Source organism: Neofelis nebulosa, chromosome 12, assembly GCF_028018385.1.
Source record: "Neofelis nebulosa isolate mNeoNeb1 chromosome 12, mNeoNeb1.pri, whole genome shotgun sequence".
NCBI lineage: Eukaryota > Metazoa > Chordata > Mammalia > Carnivora > Felidae > Neofelis > Neofelis nebulosa.
Window position 1 is genome coordinate 8,646,019 of NC_080793.1, and position 15,159 is coordinate 8,661,177.

Consider the following 15,159-nt stretch of genomic DNA (forward strand, 5'->3'; position numbering starts at 1 on the left):
TGCGACTGTAAGAGCCCAGCTTCCCTGCGGGAGCTGCCTTGTGTCAGTGTCTATTAGGGCCTGGATTGTGTGCCCCCTGAAAACACGTATGTTGAAGTCCTACTCCCCCTGTACCTTGGATGTCAGTACATTTGGATAGAAGGTCTTTAAAGAAGTAATCAAGTTCAACATGAAGTCACCAGGCTGGGTCCTAATCTGACATGACTGGTGTACTCATAAAAAGAGGAAATTTGGACACAGCCACATAGAGAGGGAAGGTGATGTGAGGACACACGGAGAAGATGACTGTCTACAAGCCAAGGAGAGAGGCCTCAGAAGCAACCACCCCTGTCCACACGGTGATCTTGGACTTCCAGCCTCCAGAGCTGTGAGAAAATAAACGTCTTGTTCAAGACACCCAGCCTGTGGTACTTTGTTACGACCGCCCCAGCAAACTAATACGGTGACCTAGGAAGAGCTTGCCCTCTGCCCCCTGACCCCTGCTCTGATGAAATCTACTTTCTACACCTCCAGGCAAGGCCGCTCTCCCGTCACAGCACTCTGGGCTCTTCGAGACCTGGACCCTCCAGACACAGCAGCTTCCGACCACAACAGATCCCTCCTCTGCCCTCAACACGCCCTGTGCTCTCCACTTCCTGCATTCTTGGTACTGTTCCCTGCACCTGAGTGCTCCCTTTTCCGTGTCTATTTCTCCAGAGCCAATCCTCTCACAAAGGTCTGGCTCGAACACCACAAAGTGCTCACAGCACACCTCCCACAGGATTCAGCCTCGGGTCTTCACTCTAGGAGCGTGCTCCCCTGCCTCCGTCACGGCAGCAGAAGTCACCTAATGACAACTGTTCGACATCGGTCTCTCTGTGAGCTCCTAGAGACGTGCCCGGAGATCCCTGTGAGCCCAGCACACCCTGACCAGGGCAGGCATTCGGGAACGTGGGAAGGGGAAGGTGGGCGGGCCAGAGAGGACCCCAGGCGAGAGCGGCTCCCCACTTACTTCCAGGGTTCGAACGTGCGCCAGCAGCTGTGGCAGCCTCTGAATCTCGTTCTCACTGATGTCAAGGGTACGTAGGCTTCGAAGTTCCCCCACGGTGTCGGGAAGCTCCCTCAGCTTGTTATCTGCAGAGACCCCAACGGCACAGCTCGACCCCCCCCCCCCCAAAGCCCCTTCACCAGCTTCCTGCCTGACACAAGTCCTGCTAGGACTTGAGGGGAAGTGGGTGCCTCACTCTGAGCCTGGGGCACGTGCCGGGTCCCGAGACCTGAGGCTCTGTGAGGAAGAGCAGCATGGTCGAGTTTCGGTGACCTGGGTTCAAGTTCTTACTCTGCCACTCACTAGCTGAGCGTCTTTGGAAAACGGACTGTACTTCCTTGGGCCAGTTTTCTCATCTGTAAAATGGGGATAATAATGCTATCTGGCCTCAAGGGACATCAAAGGGTTCAATGCAACTATGCATATGCAGCCCTCAGCACAGTGCCCACCCCATAGTAAGTGATCAATAAACACGGCGTCATTATATCATTCGTATGTTACAAAATGAGTAAACAGAGGTGTTTTGTGCAGAAAGTGCTTAAGGACCACAAGAGGACGTGAGGAGCCAAGGGCATGGGAGGAAGCATGGTGCGTGTGACTCTGGGCTCTGTTGCTAACACACGGGGTGGTCTTGAGCAAGTCGCTGCTCTCAGCCTCGGTTGGGGAGCACACCTCCCTGTCAGGGACTCGCGAGGCTCGCTGCACCGCTGACTGTGGAAGCAGTCTTCCCTGTGTGTCGGGCCCTGTCAGAAGCGTTACTGCGGCTCCTGGATGCTCTCCCCCACCAGGCCGCCACTCCTACCGCTCCTCGTTATTACAAATACGAGTGCCCAGGTCCCGGGAGCCTGGCTGGCAAGACGGTCTGCCCTCCTTGCTGTAAGGCCCTGGCTCTGAAGGGTCACAGGAGCTCTGCAGATGCCCCGCCTCTAGTTACCTCTAGGGACAACAAGGGTCAGTCCAGCTTAAAGGGACGCCCCAGGACTGGCTGCCTCATGCTCAGTGGTTCCCAGGAGGAGTGCTCTGTGGATGCCGGGCTGAGACAGCCTAGAGCTGACTGGGAATCACACAGACAGGGCTTCCTGGCCCCTACCTTTCACGTTGAGGGTCTGGAGCTGGATCAGGTTCCCAATGGAACGTGGCAGATATGTCAGTTGATTCCTTTCTACGTTCAATACCTAAGAAAGAGGGACAAATGACATGAGAACCCACACACGAATAGTAGTGTCTACCCCTGCTTTAGGCCAGGCATCACCTGGGCACTACACACACCTTCATCTCCTCCTGACAGCCTCATGAGGAAAGCATAAACTGTCAGGATCCCCTCTGAGAGATGAGAAAACTGAGGCTCACAATGATCACGTGCCGGAGAGAGCAAAGCCAGACCTTGAGCTGCTGCTTGCTGAGGTTCCGTCCCTTATGCAGGCCACAGAATGCCCGGCAATGGACCCGCGATCAAGCAAGGAGGAAGAAGGGGACTAGCGGGTTTGGGAATCTGGGGGAGGCAGCAGTGACAAGGCTCTAGTTCTCCGAGTGTTGGGGGAACGAAGCTGAGATGTGTAAAGGCAGCAGGATCTGCTCGGGGCCTCAAGGCTAGCAGCTGGCGGTGGCCCGCCCAGAACGCAGGCTTGTTGGATCCAGCAGGCCACGCTCCCTCCCGGATGCGGCACTGCGGGGCGAGCCAGGCCAACAGGGTGACAGGCTATGGACTCATTAAACATTGACGCAATGGAAAGCTAAGCAGCCGTTACAGATAATGTGGCAGATAAATATTTGATGAACCAAAGGATGGCTCTGGGTTATTGTCAGGTATCTGCAAGTTACAAGGCAAGGATGCACCGATTCTATAAGAATGTACACGTTTAAAAAAAGTCCCCAAAGATCCTCCACCCAGGTATTCACCGTGGCTTTCCAAGGGGTGCCAATCACTACTTCCCCACCACGTGTTCTCTGTGTGCCGTTGGGCAAGTGACCTCAGCTTTCTCCTCCGGAAAATGCAACGGCATCACCCAGGGGTTGCTCACTCACTTGATTTCCTGGTCTCCTCCATGTTGGAGGCAGTGCGCTAGCTGGGGTGCTGCCCTCAGAGGACTGTGACTCAGTCAAGTCAGCAAACACTTGATTAGTAACTATGGACTGTCCTTATGCTCCCAGGGAAGTAAGCGGGTGTAGGACCAAGGCCGATAAGATAGATCTACTTTGACAGGGAGGTCAGGAAGGCTTCTCAGGGACACGTGGGCTGAGAGATGATGAGTCGCTCAGGCCGAGGGAAGAGGAGAGGTCTGTGTGGACAGGCCCTGCCACAGTGGGGTGAGAGGCCAGGAGAGGTTCAAGAGCTGACTGCCGGGAGCTACGGGGACAGGAGAGGAGGCTGGAAAGCAGGTGGGCCCGTCATACAGGGTCTGAAGGGGCTCAGTGAAGAGAATTTTAATCTCAGTGTGGAGGAAAGCCGCTTCTTTCCCTGTAAAGTGGGGCTAATACCAGCACCTGCCTCGCAGCAAGGCTGTGAGGAAACATATCAGAGATAACACGAGGGAAATGCTTAGCTTGCAGTGGGCTACGACTGACCAGGACCACAGTGAGAGGCTGAGGCAGAGCGCCGGATCCATTATTTCCTGTAAGTCGTGGGGGCTTAGAGGAAATCCCAAAAGCACATGCCAAAAGTATGGTATAGAGACTCCCACAGTTCGGACTGCCAAGGCCAGGGCGTCCGAGGTCCCTCACGGGAAAGGGGCAGAGGCAGCTAGCACCAAGGGCAGCCCCGGGCCTGAGCACAAGAAGAACTCTCCAGGCTTGTGCGACTGCAACTTCTCCCTTAGGCCATCAGAGGCGGGTTCTGTGCGTCCTGCAGCCATACCTGGAGGGCGGTCAGCTGCCCTATATCGTCGGGAAGAGCGGACAGCTGATTATCGTGAAGATCCAGAACCTGCAGAGGGAAGACAAGCTTAAGCCCTCTGTCACCAACCGAGAAAGCCCGCAGATTTCAGGTTCTGGAGCGAGAAGATGCCGGGGGTCTCTTCTTGCCTCTGGTGTTGGAACAAAAGGCTCCAACTCTTCCTCTCCAACTAAAGGATAGTGTATTCCATCTCTGCTCCGTTTCCAAAATATTATACCATCTCTTTCATCAGAAATTCATTAAAAAAATTTTTTTTTAATGTTTATTTCTGAGACAGAGAGAGACAGAGCATGAGTGGGGGAGGGGCAGAGAGAGAGGGAGACACAGAATCTGAAGCGGGCTTCAGGCTCTGAGCTGTCAGTACAGAGCCTGACACGGGGCTCGAACTCCCAAACCGTGAGATCATGACCTGAGCTGAAGTCAGTCGTTCAACCGACTGAGCCACCTAGGCGCCCCATCAGATGTTCATTTTTAACTGTTGAGCGAAAACAGTATGCTATAGAACAGTATGGGTAAGTATTCACGTTACAAAGGAAAACTCCCCACAGTATGATTATATTATTTATGTAGAAAAAGACTACCAAATATGCAATAAAATATTGATAGCGGTTCTCTGGAGTGTGGAATTATATACATTTTTCCTCCTTTTCTTTGTTTAGCTGTACTTGTTAATTTTTTTAACAACGAAAATGAGCAGACAAAGCACAGGCAACACACTGGAGTAGGTACATATGTTTCATACACATATGTATGAAATAGAAACACACGTATTAAACATACATTTGAAATACATATAAAATGTTACTTGTTTTACGACAAAAATCATGAATGTTGGGCCAGAACAACAAAGAGAAGTAAAAACTACCCCAACTCCTATAAACCAGAAAGAACCACGAAAAACACTTTGATGCCTGATGTTGCCATCTTCTCTTATTGTGTGTCCCCACTGTCATAGCTCATGTTCGTGTGCAATAATCCTGAGGCCATAGGTCACATCGCATGTGAATACATCCCAGTCCCTGTTCTGGAGAGGCTGACAGTTAGGAGGGGGTCAGCCTAGACACAGGGCTTTCACACACTGACCCCATGATGCCTGGAGCCCCTCCGGGGCCTTCTCTTTTGGGCTCATCAGTTTCCAAGCCCTCTGTGAGTTTACCCGCTCTGAGTTTACAGTTTGCCTTTCTACCCATCCAGCAGGCTCCCCAAAGGCAGGGCTGGTTATCTTTGTAACCCTACCCCACGCACAGTGCGTAGAAGGTGCCCAATAAGTTGTGCTGATCCCACCCGAGCCTGACTGTTAAGTTAGGCCTGCATTACCTATAACAAAGGGAGCTTGGCTGCCACCTGGAGCACCAGGCAGAGCCCGTGACACGGGGGACAAGGGCCCCTGTACCTTGATGGTTGCGAGACTCAGGAGGCTGCAAGATTTAGGGAGCAGATAAGTGAGGTGATTCGTGTGGACAATCAACACCTGTTTGGAAAAGATTTGTGGCGCGTTAGCCTGAGGATGAGCAGCGAGCAGGGGCAGCCAGCTCAGCGCGGGAGGTATGGCAGAACCCGCCTGCCTCTGCTCTCCCGGATACTGCGACGGGGGATGTGCTTCAGAATCATGGAACCTGCAAATGCAGAATCACATGACCTGAAAACCTGTAACTTCGAGGGTGAAGGGGATCTCAGAGGCCTCATTCTACCTTCCACCCTGAGGAAGGTCCCTGTGCAGCTGTCCTGATCTGAACCTTCCTTGGATTCAGCATCTTCATGTAGGAAACAGAATAATAAAGTAGCTGCCTCCAAGGGCTGGCGTATGATTAAGAAACTAACAGACCAAAAGCACTAAGCCCAGGACTGGCCTGGGGTCCGGGGCTCAATTCGTGGCATCTGTTGCTTTTTCTATTTGGCACCGACCCTTGCACAGAAACGTCCAGTGTCAAGGAGCTCACTCCTGTGTTGGTATGGAACACTTTTTTTTTTACCTCTCTTCGTTTAGAATACTCTTACCTGTCTACATGCAAAGTTGTGATGCCTTTCTGAAAATCATTCATTCCGTTCTTAATTTCTTCTGGGTGACCAGCATGAAATGAGTATAGTTTTCATTACGATTAACAACGAGGTCACCCAGTGTTTACTGTGTTAGGCATCATGCCCAGTGCACTTGCCTTTCTACCTGCCCACCTCTCTACCTGCCACTCAATTCTCACAATACGGTTTCGAGAGTAGAGCTGGGAGTGTCTTCATTTCACAGATGAAGAAACAGATGTAAGAGTTGGTGGAAGTTGCCCAACTCATGAGAGGGGCAAAGCCAGGATGTGACCCAGGACCATCTGACCCCAAAGTCTGCTCTTCTAACTGTACAAACACCTGCATCGGGCTGAAAGAGTGAGAATCAGGGAGAATGGAGGTGCCTGTGCCAAGAAGGCAGCTCCTAAGAATCCCACCCGATTTGAAACCAGCAAACACGCATGAACGAGTCTCTGAACATGAGGATTCAGCTCACCTTTTTCTGTAGAACTTTGCATGTTGCAAAAGCCCCAAACGGAATCTAAGATGGGAGAAAGAAGAGTCAGTGCCTCCCCTCCAGCCAGTTTTTGTTTTCTGAGGAGCACACATGTGAGGGGGGGGATGGGGCAGGAGGTGATCAAGTGCAAAGTCCTCCCATGGAGGGCAGCACCAAGCCGGGAGGGTGGTGGGGCACGCTGGTGAGGAATGCCGCTGGGGACATGGTCAGCCCTCCCTTATAATCAGCTGGCAGGAGACTGCCCTGCCCGGCCCTAGCCCACACACCATGTCCATCATGAGCTCTATTGGGGCAAAAGAAAGATCTCTGGTGCCGGGCACCAGCTGGAGAGGCTGGGGAACCCCAGAATCTTCCAGTTCCCTGGAAATCTGTGTGTACATTTTCTTTTTTTGATTAAAAAAAATTTTTTTTTTCAGAGAGAGCACATGCAAGTAGCGAAGAGCAGAGGGAGAGGGAGAGAGAGAATCTTAAGCAGGCCCTGTGCTTAGCACTGAGCCCAACATAGGGCTCGATCCCACGAACCTGGGATCATGACCTGAGCCAAAATCAAGAGTCAGACACTCAATTGACTGAGCCACCCAGGCACCCCTGTGGGTACATCTTTTAGACTCCTTGATTCTAGGAAGACTATGTTGAGGCCAACAATCATCTTAATTTTTCTGAACAAAAGCAGAATCTAAGGAAACTTCTCTTGATTAATGCTTCTGGCCTTTTAAAAGCCCCAGTCCACATCTGTCTCTCTCAGGGACATGTGATCCAAGAAAAAAAGGACAGATCAAATTCATAGACGGAACACTACCCCAGTTTACCTCTGAGAGCTCACATTTAGAGATGTCAAGAATGTCATCTGCCCCAGCTTCTTTTGCCTGAGGGTGAAAAGAATGATAAAAAGTGTTCAAACAAAACACCCTTGCAGGGTGGACAGACCAGGCAAAGAAACACAGGGTTAAGGACCTATAAGAGACCACGGACACCATCTGGTTCACCTAGTCCATTTTGCAGGTGCGCCAATGATCCCTGCTTTAATGGGGCTTGAGGTCCAGCAGGGAGGAGTGAACGAACATGGAATGACACCAGGGATCAGTCTTGGGAGGGAAGCACAAGGCACTCCTGAGCACCTGACAGGCAGCCTTGTGGGTCTGCTTTGAGTCAGAGATTTCCTCTGGGGGTTGGGGAGGCAGGCAGGAGGGAGGGAGCGCACGGCTTGTTTGAGGATAGTGTAGAACCCTGTTTCATGAGGGCAGAGGTAGAAATGGACGCAGAGGAAACCCAGTTTCCCTCACCAGACACATCTGATACTCCAGGCGTTTCCGAGCCTCTTCACTGGGTTTCCGCTTCCGGAAGAAGAGAGGCATTCTTCCTTTCCCCCCGGAGTAATCTTCACGACTCTAGGGCACAGGAGAGAAATTAGGGCCTGGGGAATTTGTGACACATCCAGGACAGGCAGCCACAGGAACACAGAACACGTAGCTGATCTGCTGGACCGTATGATCGTTGAGGGCAGGGGGTATGTCCACCTTGACCATCAATCTGCGCCGTGAGCCCGGCACAATAGGTCTTTCTAAGGATACTCTTTGAGAACTCCTAGCAGATGGGACTGATGAATCACTTCTAGTTCCTGAAACACTATAAGAGTGGCAAACCAAACACGCAAGGCATCGGCCAGCCATGACCTTGGGGATTTCAACCACATGATAGGCAAAGAGATCTCTTAGTCAAATAACCACCCAAAAGCAGTCCTCAGACACCTTACCACCCTCATGGCTATTACTCCATGAGCGTCTCACCACAGCCCAGGTTAAGGTAATGAAACTGGCACGTGAGCTCAGTGATCTGGTTATACCGGCTGGATTGTAGAGAAACCAGTCTGGAATTCTGCTCTTTGGAGTCCCGATACTGTGGGGTTTGCCCAACTCCTTCATGCTCACATTACCTTGGCACACACTAAGTACGTTGTCCTGAACTCAGAAGCTAGGTGCTTACTGCCTGCCCTGAATCTGCAAATATCAGTGCTTGATAAGGGACATCAACGAGCCAGGAACAATGTTGTTACTACTAATAACGTTACCAATACCAGGTTCTGTGAGGATCCAGTGCTTTCATGTATGTGAAACCCGTAGCACATTACCAGTGTTCAATAAATGTCAGCCACATAGCACTAGACATCTCACAAACGTTGATTCAGCGCCTACCACAGCTTAAGGAACTAGGGAGAAGATGCAGTTGAAGAAGAAACACACCCAGTCCTCAAGGGGAAGGGCGGAGATCACAGGTCTCCGCCCACAGGGGCGTGGGCAGTCCGGGGAGCCGGCCAACCTGCAGAGCTGGCTCAGGCCCCTCTTGTCACCCACTTGCCAGCAGTGATGGGGATAATCTAAACACAGCCCTCCCCCAGCCCTCCTTGATGACAAGCTCTTACCCTTACCCTGCTCCCCAAGGACTAATCCTCTCTCACCTCTCCCCAAAATTCAGCCCTCCCCCGACCTGCCCCACAGTGGCCATCCCCTCTCCATCCCTCCCATCAGATCAGCTCTTCCCAACCTGCTCCTCGATGTCCACCTCTCATCCATTCCTTACCCGGACGTCCAGCCCAGTGGGAAGAACCACACCCATCCTCCCCAGGCTGGAATGGGGAGAGCCCCACCTGGCTTTGTGGGTGCACAAGTCCCCAGTGCTCGTTCCCTCGGGTGGACCTGAAGGTGGGCAGGTCACTCGTAAGGCTTGGTCATGGACGCCGGGTCTCAAGAGCACTGGGCACCGGGCCCGGGCGGAGCGGGAGTCTGGTATCCTCCAAACGCAGGAGATTGGGACCAAAACAAAACTCTGAATCTCAGAAAGTCATTCAGACCAGGATGACGAAGTCAGACTCTGAAAACCGTGTAATCTTGGAATTAAGAGTTGGGCGAGATTTAGACTCGAATCAAGTTGTTTTGATAACCAAAATGCGGACATCACGAGGGAGCTAAAAGTGGGCTCGGGGTCCCCATGACCCTAGGGTCTAGAAATGGGGATGCGGACACCTTAGGGGAGGAGCGGGGCTTTGCAACTGGGCGACAGGAACCACAGGGTGACCCTCAGCATTAGGGAGAATAGAGAACAGCGGGGCCCGAGAGCAGCCCTCTCTTGTTGCCTCCCCCAGGGGAACCTCCCGAACCCCTCCTTCCGAACCCTTAGCCACAACTCACCGCGGAGTAGGGTTCTCCAGCCCGTCAGCTCAGCCTCAGGAAACTGCCCATAAGCAACATGGCGGCAAGGACGTCGCTGGGAGGCTGGGCGGAGCTTAGAGGTTCTCGCGAGAGTCGTGCTTTCCGACCTATATCCGGCGCAGTCAGAAACCTTCCGGTCTTTTGGCTTGCGGCTCGGAGGAGGCGACGGTGCAACGCTCTTCGGTCGTCCCGAATCCGGGTTCATCCGACACCAACCGCCTCCACCATGCCGCCTAAGTTCGACCCCAACGAGATCAAAGTCGGTGCGTGCTTTAGATGTGGCTCGGGCTGCGAAATGGAGCATCCCTCCTCCCGGCAGCCCGTCGGCCCCGCTGCCCCAGCAGCCGTTGCCGTTTTCACGTCGGGCTTTAAAATTGCTGCCTGCTAGAGGCCTTTCCAGTGCTGCGTTCAGGGTGCTGTGAGGTCCTGGTCGAGTCTCTTAACGCTTTCTGGGCCTCAGCTTCCCCACGTGTAAATGGGGAGGGAGGACCGGACGACCTGTGGTGGCTTTGCAGCCCGCTACGCCTTAGGGTAAGGTTTGTGTCCGGGAGCTTCTCCCCTCCACTGGGTTGGCCGCCCCAGTGCGGGCCTCGGTAGCCGGAGCTGAACCGAAGGCCCCAGTCCCACGTGGCGCTTGGAGCGGTCCACGCCAGGGAGGAGGCGGCTCGCCCGCTGGGGGGTTGGGAGGCCTTCCTCGCTCGCTGCTGAGGCCCTTGGTGCTGTTCCGAAAAGAGACAAGCGGTGTGGCCAGCCCCGGAAGGAATGGGGGAGAAGGCTGGGACCCGGGGGCTCCCTGTGCAGCGCCGCTGATCTTTTTCTTTCTACAGTATACCTGAGGTGCACCGGTGGTGAGGTCGGTGCCACGTCTGCCCTGGCCCCCAAGATCGGCCCGCTGGGTCTGGTAAGTCATCCTCGTGGAGGCTTGTTTCTTGTCGAAGGAAAGCCGTTCGGGTCGGGCTTGTGCAAAGGAGACCGGATCTGAGGTGCCTTTGACATTGACGAGTTGGCAACCCCTCTGAGCCACTGGCTTGGAACTACTCCCATAGCAGGGTGATCTAGGAAGCGGGAACAGGCTATTTTGAAGCTGTAATTTTTACTCTCCAATGGCTACTAACTGCTGCCTTTACTGTACCTGAGGGATGGGCCAGGGATCTGTGAGGGCTTAGAGTAGGTTGGTGACACTGGGCTGCCTCCTTAGCCTGTGTTTGCTAGTCAGGGAAATGGGCAGATCACTGATGGGATTAAATATCGGTTGGGAGGATTAAGTGGGCTGTGGGTTAAGATCCTGGTGAATTGTATGTAGTAGCCTGCATGACCTGTTCATTAATGTGAGCAGCTTTACCGACGACTGCCCTTTTTACAAGCTACTTGTTTATTTTTATGCTTTTTCTGAGCTTGCATTTCCCTGAGTATCGTTAGGCCTTTATTTCTTGGACATCGGTCTCCTGACCCAAACGTGTTTCTCACGTGGTCTTGCTTACCCAGTGTCTTACTACTTTTTCTTGGTTTTCGGTTTAGCTGGCACCCACTGGATAGCTTTCCTGTTGAGGCTGGTGGTCATTAGGAAATCTTAAGTAGCAAATGCCCAGACCCCATCCCTGCAGATGGACTTGGATTGGTCTGACACCAGGAATCTTTAAAATCGTCCAGGTGATTTGAATGTAACCAGTGTCGAAAATCCCTACATTAGACCATGTGGGTCCTTATGGGTGGGTAGGTAGGTAGGTAGGTAAGGGACTTTGCCTTCCTAACAACCCTGGGTCTGCAGCTTACAGTCCCAAGCAGACTTCACCCCTAGCTGCAGTTCTCCAATGTATACAGCTGTAGTAGCCATTCCCTTGATTCACTGGGTGCAGTTACATGCTTTCAGACTGCCCCTGTGTGCTGGATTGGAAAAGGTTTGGGGTGTTGCCAAGGGAGAAGGATAGGGCAGGGCCTCAGGCTGTACTGCAACTTCGAGCACAGTGTAATTGTATACCTTTTTTCTATAGTCTCCAAAAAAGGTTGGTGATGACATCGCCAAGGCAACCGGTGATTGGAAGGGTCTGAGGATTACAGTGAAGCTGACCATTCAGAACAGACAGGCTCAGGTACTTGCTTTGAGGGGGAGGGCAGAGGTAGCAACCCTCTGGAATCCCTGGGTGGAAGGTTTTTGCTCACAATGCCATCTGCCACAGTGGTGAGCTGAGGGCAATTTTAAATGTGGGGAAGCCTTTTTTGAGAGCAAGGATCAAGAAATTGTAGATGCGGGCTCAAATACTAACTTGTCACTTGTGTGACATTGGGTAAATCAATCACTTCATGTCTCCTAGGGTAGGACACGTTTTAGATTGTGAAAAGTAGTTGACAATGTACAGCAAACCCCACCTGGCCCTTGTTTTTTGAGAGCCAAGTTGCATGGCAGTATTGACCTTTTTCATTGGAGGGTGGAGGAGGGCTTAATTCACATGGAGAATCTCTTCTGCAGATTGAAGTGGTACCTTCTGCCTCCGCCCTGATTATCAAAGCCCTAAAGGAACCGCCAAGGGACAGAAAGAAGCAGAAAAACAGTGAGTGGTCTTTTCCCTGGTAATCTGTGAGTGGTGGTGTCTACCCGGTGTGATACTTAGCCGCATGTTTTTGCTTTAGCAGAACCTAGGGATGGCACAGGGATTTGCTCAGAAGCTGTTAGACAGCCAGGCACTGCCAAGAAGTGCCTCACGGCTCTCCCCCAGTCCCCTAGCCCGGGACTGACCCTCCCTAAAAATACATGCAGGAGGGAAATAGGGGGAAGTACTTGACAGTGATGTCCAATAATGAGACCATTTCTGAGTTGGAAGATTCTGACAGCTTAACTAACCCCAGTAACTTCAGTTTGTCTTTTTTCACGTAAAAAAAGATAGTCTCGCCCACGCAAGGTTCGCAAAGACCTGATTTTACCCCAGCCACCCGCCACTGCACCTGATCAGTTCTCGTGGCTGGTGCAATCCAGTGGTGAGCTGATAGTAAACCCCAGCTTAGGAAACAGGGTTGTTCTTCATGTGGATGACTCTGTGCCGAAAGCATGGGAACAGCCTGAAAATAAAGGTGAAGGGAGAATATGTGGTCTTCTCTGGCCTTGGGTTGTGACACAGCTTTTGCTGTTTATTTTTTCTGCAGTTAAGCACAGTGGAAACATCACTTTTGATGAGATTGTCAACATTGCCCGACAGATGAGGCACCGATCGTTAGCCAGGGAACTCTCTGGTAAGTGGACGGCAGGGAACCCCCTTGTTATATAGAGTGTACTCACTGAGTGGTAGCATTTCTCAGCTTGAAGGGATGTTACTTTGTAAGACCCACAATTGGGGTGCAGGGTCTTCTGGGTTTAAAGAATGACTTGGTATCAGTGAATATTTGGGTCAGGTGTGTTTAATCTGGATATCAGAACCCACGGACCCTTTGCATTCAGAGCCTGTATAACTAAATGGAGTTCGGAGTTTTGGCTTAGGGGAGCAGGGATGTTACTCCATAAAATAGGCTTAATTTCTCTTTATCTGATGTGAAAAAGTATTTCCCCTTGGGTATATGAGTATTGCTGAAGCCCCTCTTAATGCCACTTTTCTTAATTACAGGAACCATTAAAGAGATTCTGGGGACCGCCCAATCTGTGGGCTGCAATGTTGATGGCCGCCACCCTCATGACATCATAGATGACATCAATAGTGGTGCAGTGGAATGTCCAGCTGTAAGTGACTTCTGTTTCTCTTGCCTAGATCAGGGTGAGAGCTGGAGGAAAGCTAAAGTAGTATTTGTGCAGGCTGCAAAGTTTCTAGAAATGGTCAGTAATGGGTTTGGACTATTAAGAATTTCTTGTTCCACTAATGATAGGTTTTTCTTTTTTCTTTCCCACAGAGTTAAGATTAAGAACTACAAAGGAAACTATTTTAATAAAGGATCAGTTGACAACCAGTGGACCTTTTGATACAGCCTCTTCCTTGAGGGACCTACCCCCTTTGTGGTCAAATGGTGGCTAATGGGGTCACGGTGGCAGAACCTCTGGAAAAAGTCTTTGCTTGGGTAACAGGCTCCTTGTGGGTCAGATTGCTGCCCTGTATGGCACTAGCTCAGAGAAGACCCCTAGAAAGGAAGTCTCTGTGCTATTTGTAGGCTGCATGTATTCATAGAACTCTTCAGAAGAACAAAATTCTCGGCCAAAAAGAAAACTACCCCAGTGTGAAATGGTCAGGAATCTATCCCAGACCAGTTTAATTCTTGAGTGTGTTAGGGGCCCATAACCCTTAATGTGAGGCTTCACTATCCATTCCAGTGCACAGCCAGGGCTCAGAAGCACTGATGGGAAACAAAGAAACCTGACCTCTATGTCCTTAAGGGTCATTTTCTTTCTTTAAAAAAAGTTTTTTTAGTGTATTTTGAGAGAGCGTGGAAGCTGGAGAGGGGCAGAGAGGGAGGGAGGCACAGAATCCAAAGCAGGCTCCAGGCTCTGAGCTGTCAGCACAGAGTCCTACGTGGGGCTCACGTACAAACTGAGATCATGACCTGAGCCGAAGTTGGGACACTTCACCAACTGAGCCACCCAGGTGCCCCCTTACAGGTCATTTTCTAATGGCATGTTTTTGCCTTTCCTGAGTCTCTGTCTTCCCTTAGTTTGGCTCCTTTTTTTATTAAGGTGTGGATGATATAGCTGGGTCCTGGGGCAAACTACAATCAAGCTGCTTGAAAGGGCTTTTGAGACTAACCTAAAGGGGGTTATGAATAATTAACCCAAGAACTTAATTTCCTTGGCATTGCATCTTTGCCTTTCTGTAATTTTGTCAATGGGCCTTTCAAGTCAGTGGATTTTTTAATCGCCCCAGGTACAAGCAGGTTGGAGAGCTGTCTTTAGTGAAAGGATTACCTGAGCACTGAGGACCTGTGCCAAGTTGCCAAGAAACAAGCTAGAGGCCCTGGGTGATGACTGTTGAGGCTGATTCTGAAGTCAAATGCGTAGTGTCAAACCTCAGGGGTTTATAAATGCAGAGATGAGGTCATGCTGATCGGGTGTGAGGATATGTCAAAGACAAGCCCCACAGGACATTTCAAGGAAGAAAGTAGGCCCACAAGGAAAATCTTGACCTAAAGGATACTGTTCTCTAGAAAGGGAGGAAGTGTAGGACCCACTAGCCTAAGAGCCAGGGGAAGATGGTGAGCTTCAGGTTCTCTTGTGTCTCCATAGAAAGGGATGTACCTTGCTGGGGGATTTGACTAGCTTCATCCTGATACCTTCAGCCTCCATTTTTCCCTCTGGGCAGTTTTCTTCCTAGCAGTAGCCAACACTAGAACTAGGTGCATTGGGCCTGTCTGCATAGATTTTCCTATCTTGAGCATGGATATATCTAACTTACTCCTGGTAAGACTGTAGCATATAGTAGTGGCTTACAGTCTTTTTCCTCACTTTGGCCCCATTATGGAGAAACTGTTCATTCCCGTTCAGTGTTGGTTCTTTTTAACAGCCCTTATTCACACAGAGATAACATCCTCCCCAAATACCTGGCCTTTA

The 15,159-nt window shown here is 51.2% G+C and overlaps 2 protein-coding genes and 1 non-coding gene across 7 annotated transcripts in view; 2 read left to right on the plus strand and 1 right to left on the minus strand.

The window, feature by feature from the left end:
- The window catches only part of LRSAM1 (leucine rich repeat and sterile alpha motif containing 1), a 38,986-nt gene extending 29,474 nt beyond the window's left edge, over window positions 1–9,512 (minus strand). Inside the window, exons 1-8 of one of the 5 annotated variants that reach the window (XR_009251396.1) lie at window positions 9,080–9,512; window positions 7,719–7,823; window positions 7,245–7,301; window positions 6,415–6,459; window positions 5,314–5,391; window positions 3,882–3,950; window positions 2,118–2,202; window positions 992–1,113 (exon numbers count right to left, since the gene is read on the minus strand). Coding sequence is in view for 4 of the 5 variants with exons in the window: in XM_058694053.1 (XP_058550036.1) it covers window positions 992–1,113; window positions 2,118–2,202; window positions 3,882–3,950; window positions 5,314–5,391; window positions 6,415–6,459; window positions 7,245–7,301; window positions 7,719–7,790 (528 nt within the window). In the remaining variant the exon portion in view is untranslated. Of the gene's footprint in view, window positions 1–991; window positions 1,114–2,117; window positions 2,203–3,881; window positions 3,951–5,313; window positions 5,392–6,414; window positions 6,460–7,244; window positions 7,302–7,718; window positions 7,824–9,079 lie in introns of those variants that run through there. The other 4 variants (XM_058694053.1, XM_058694051.1, XM_058694052.1 and 1 more) reach the window with 4 other exon arrangements.
- A 238-nt stretch (window positions 9,513–9,750) lies between these two features.
- Window positions 9,751–13,571, plus strand: RPL12 (ribosomal protein L12). The gene is made up of 7 exons (XM_058694066.1): window positions 9,751–9,904; window positions 10,469–10,542; window positions 11,633–11,731; window positions 12,109–12,190; window positions 12,780–12,866; window positions 13,235–13,347; window positions 13,515–13,571. The coding sequence occupies exons 1-7, from the start codon at window positions 9,868–9,870 to the stop codon at window positions 13,518–13,520; spliced, it is 498 nt and encodes a 165-aa protein (XP_058550049.1). The 5' UTR covers window positions 9,751–9,867; the 3' UTR covers window positions 13,521–13,571.
- LOC131492278 (small nucleolar RNA SNORA65) lies at window positions 12,569–12,696 on the plus strand. The gene has a single exon (XR_009251982.1). It is a non-coding gene; the product is annotated as a small nucleolar RNA SNORA65 (small nucleolar RNA).
- Window positions 13,572–15,159: the final 1,588 nt, after the last annotated feature.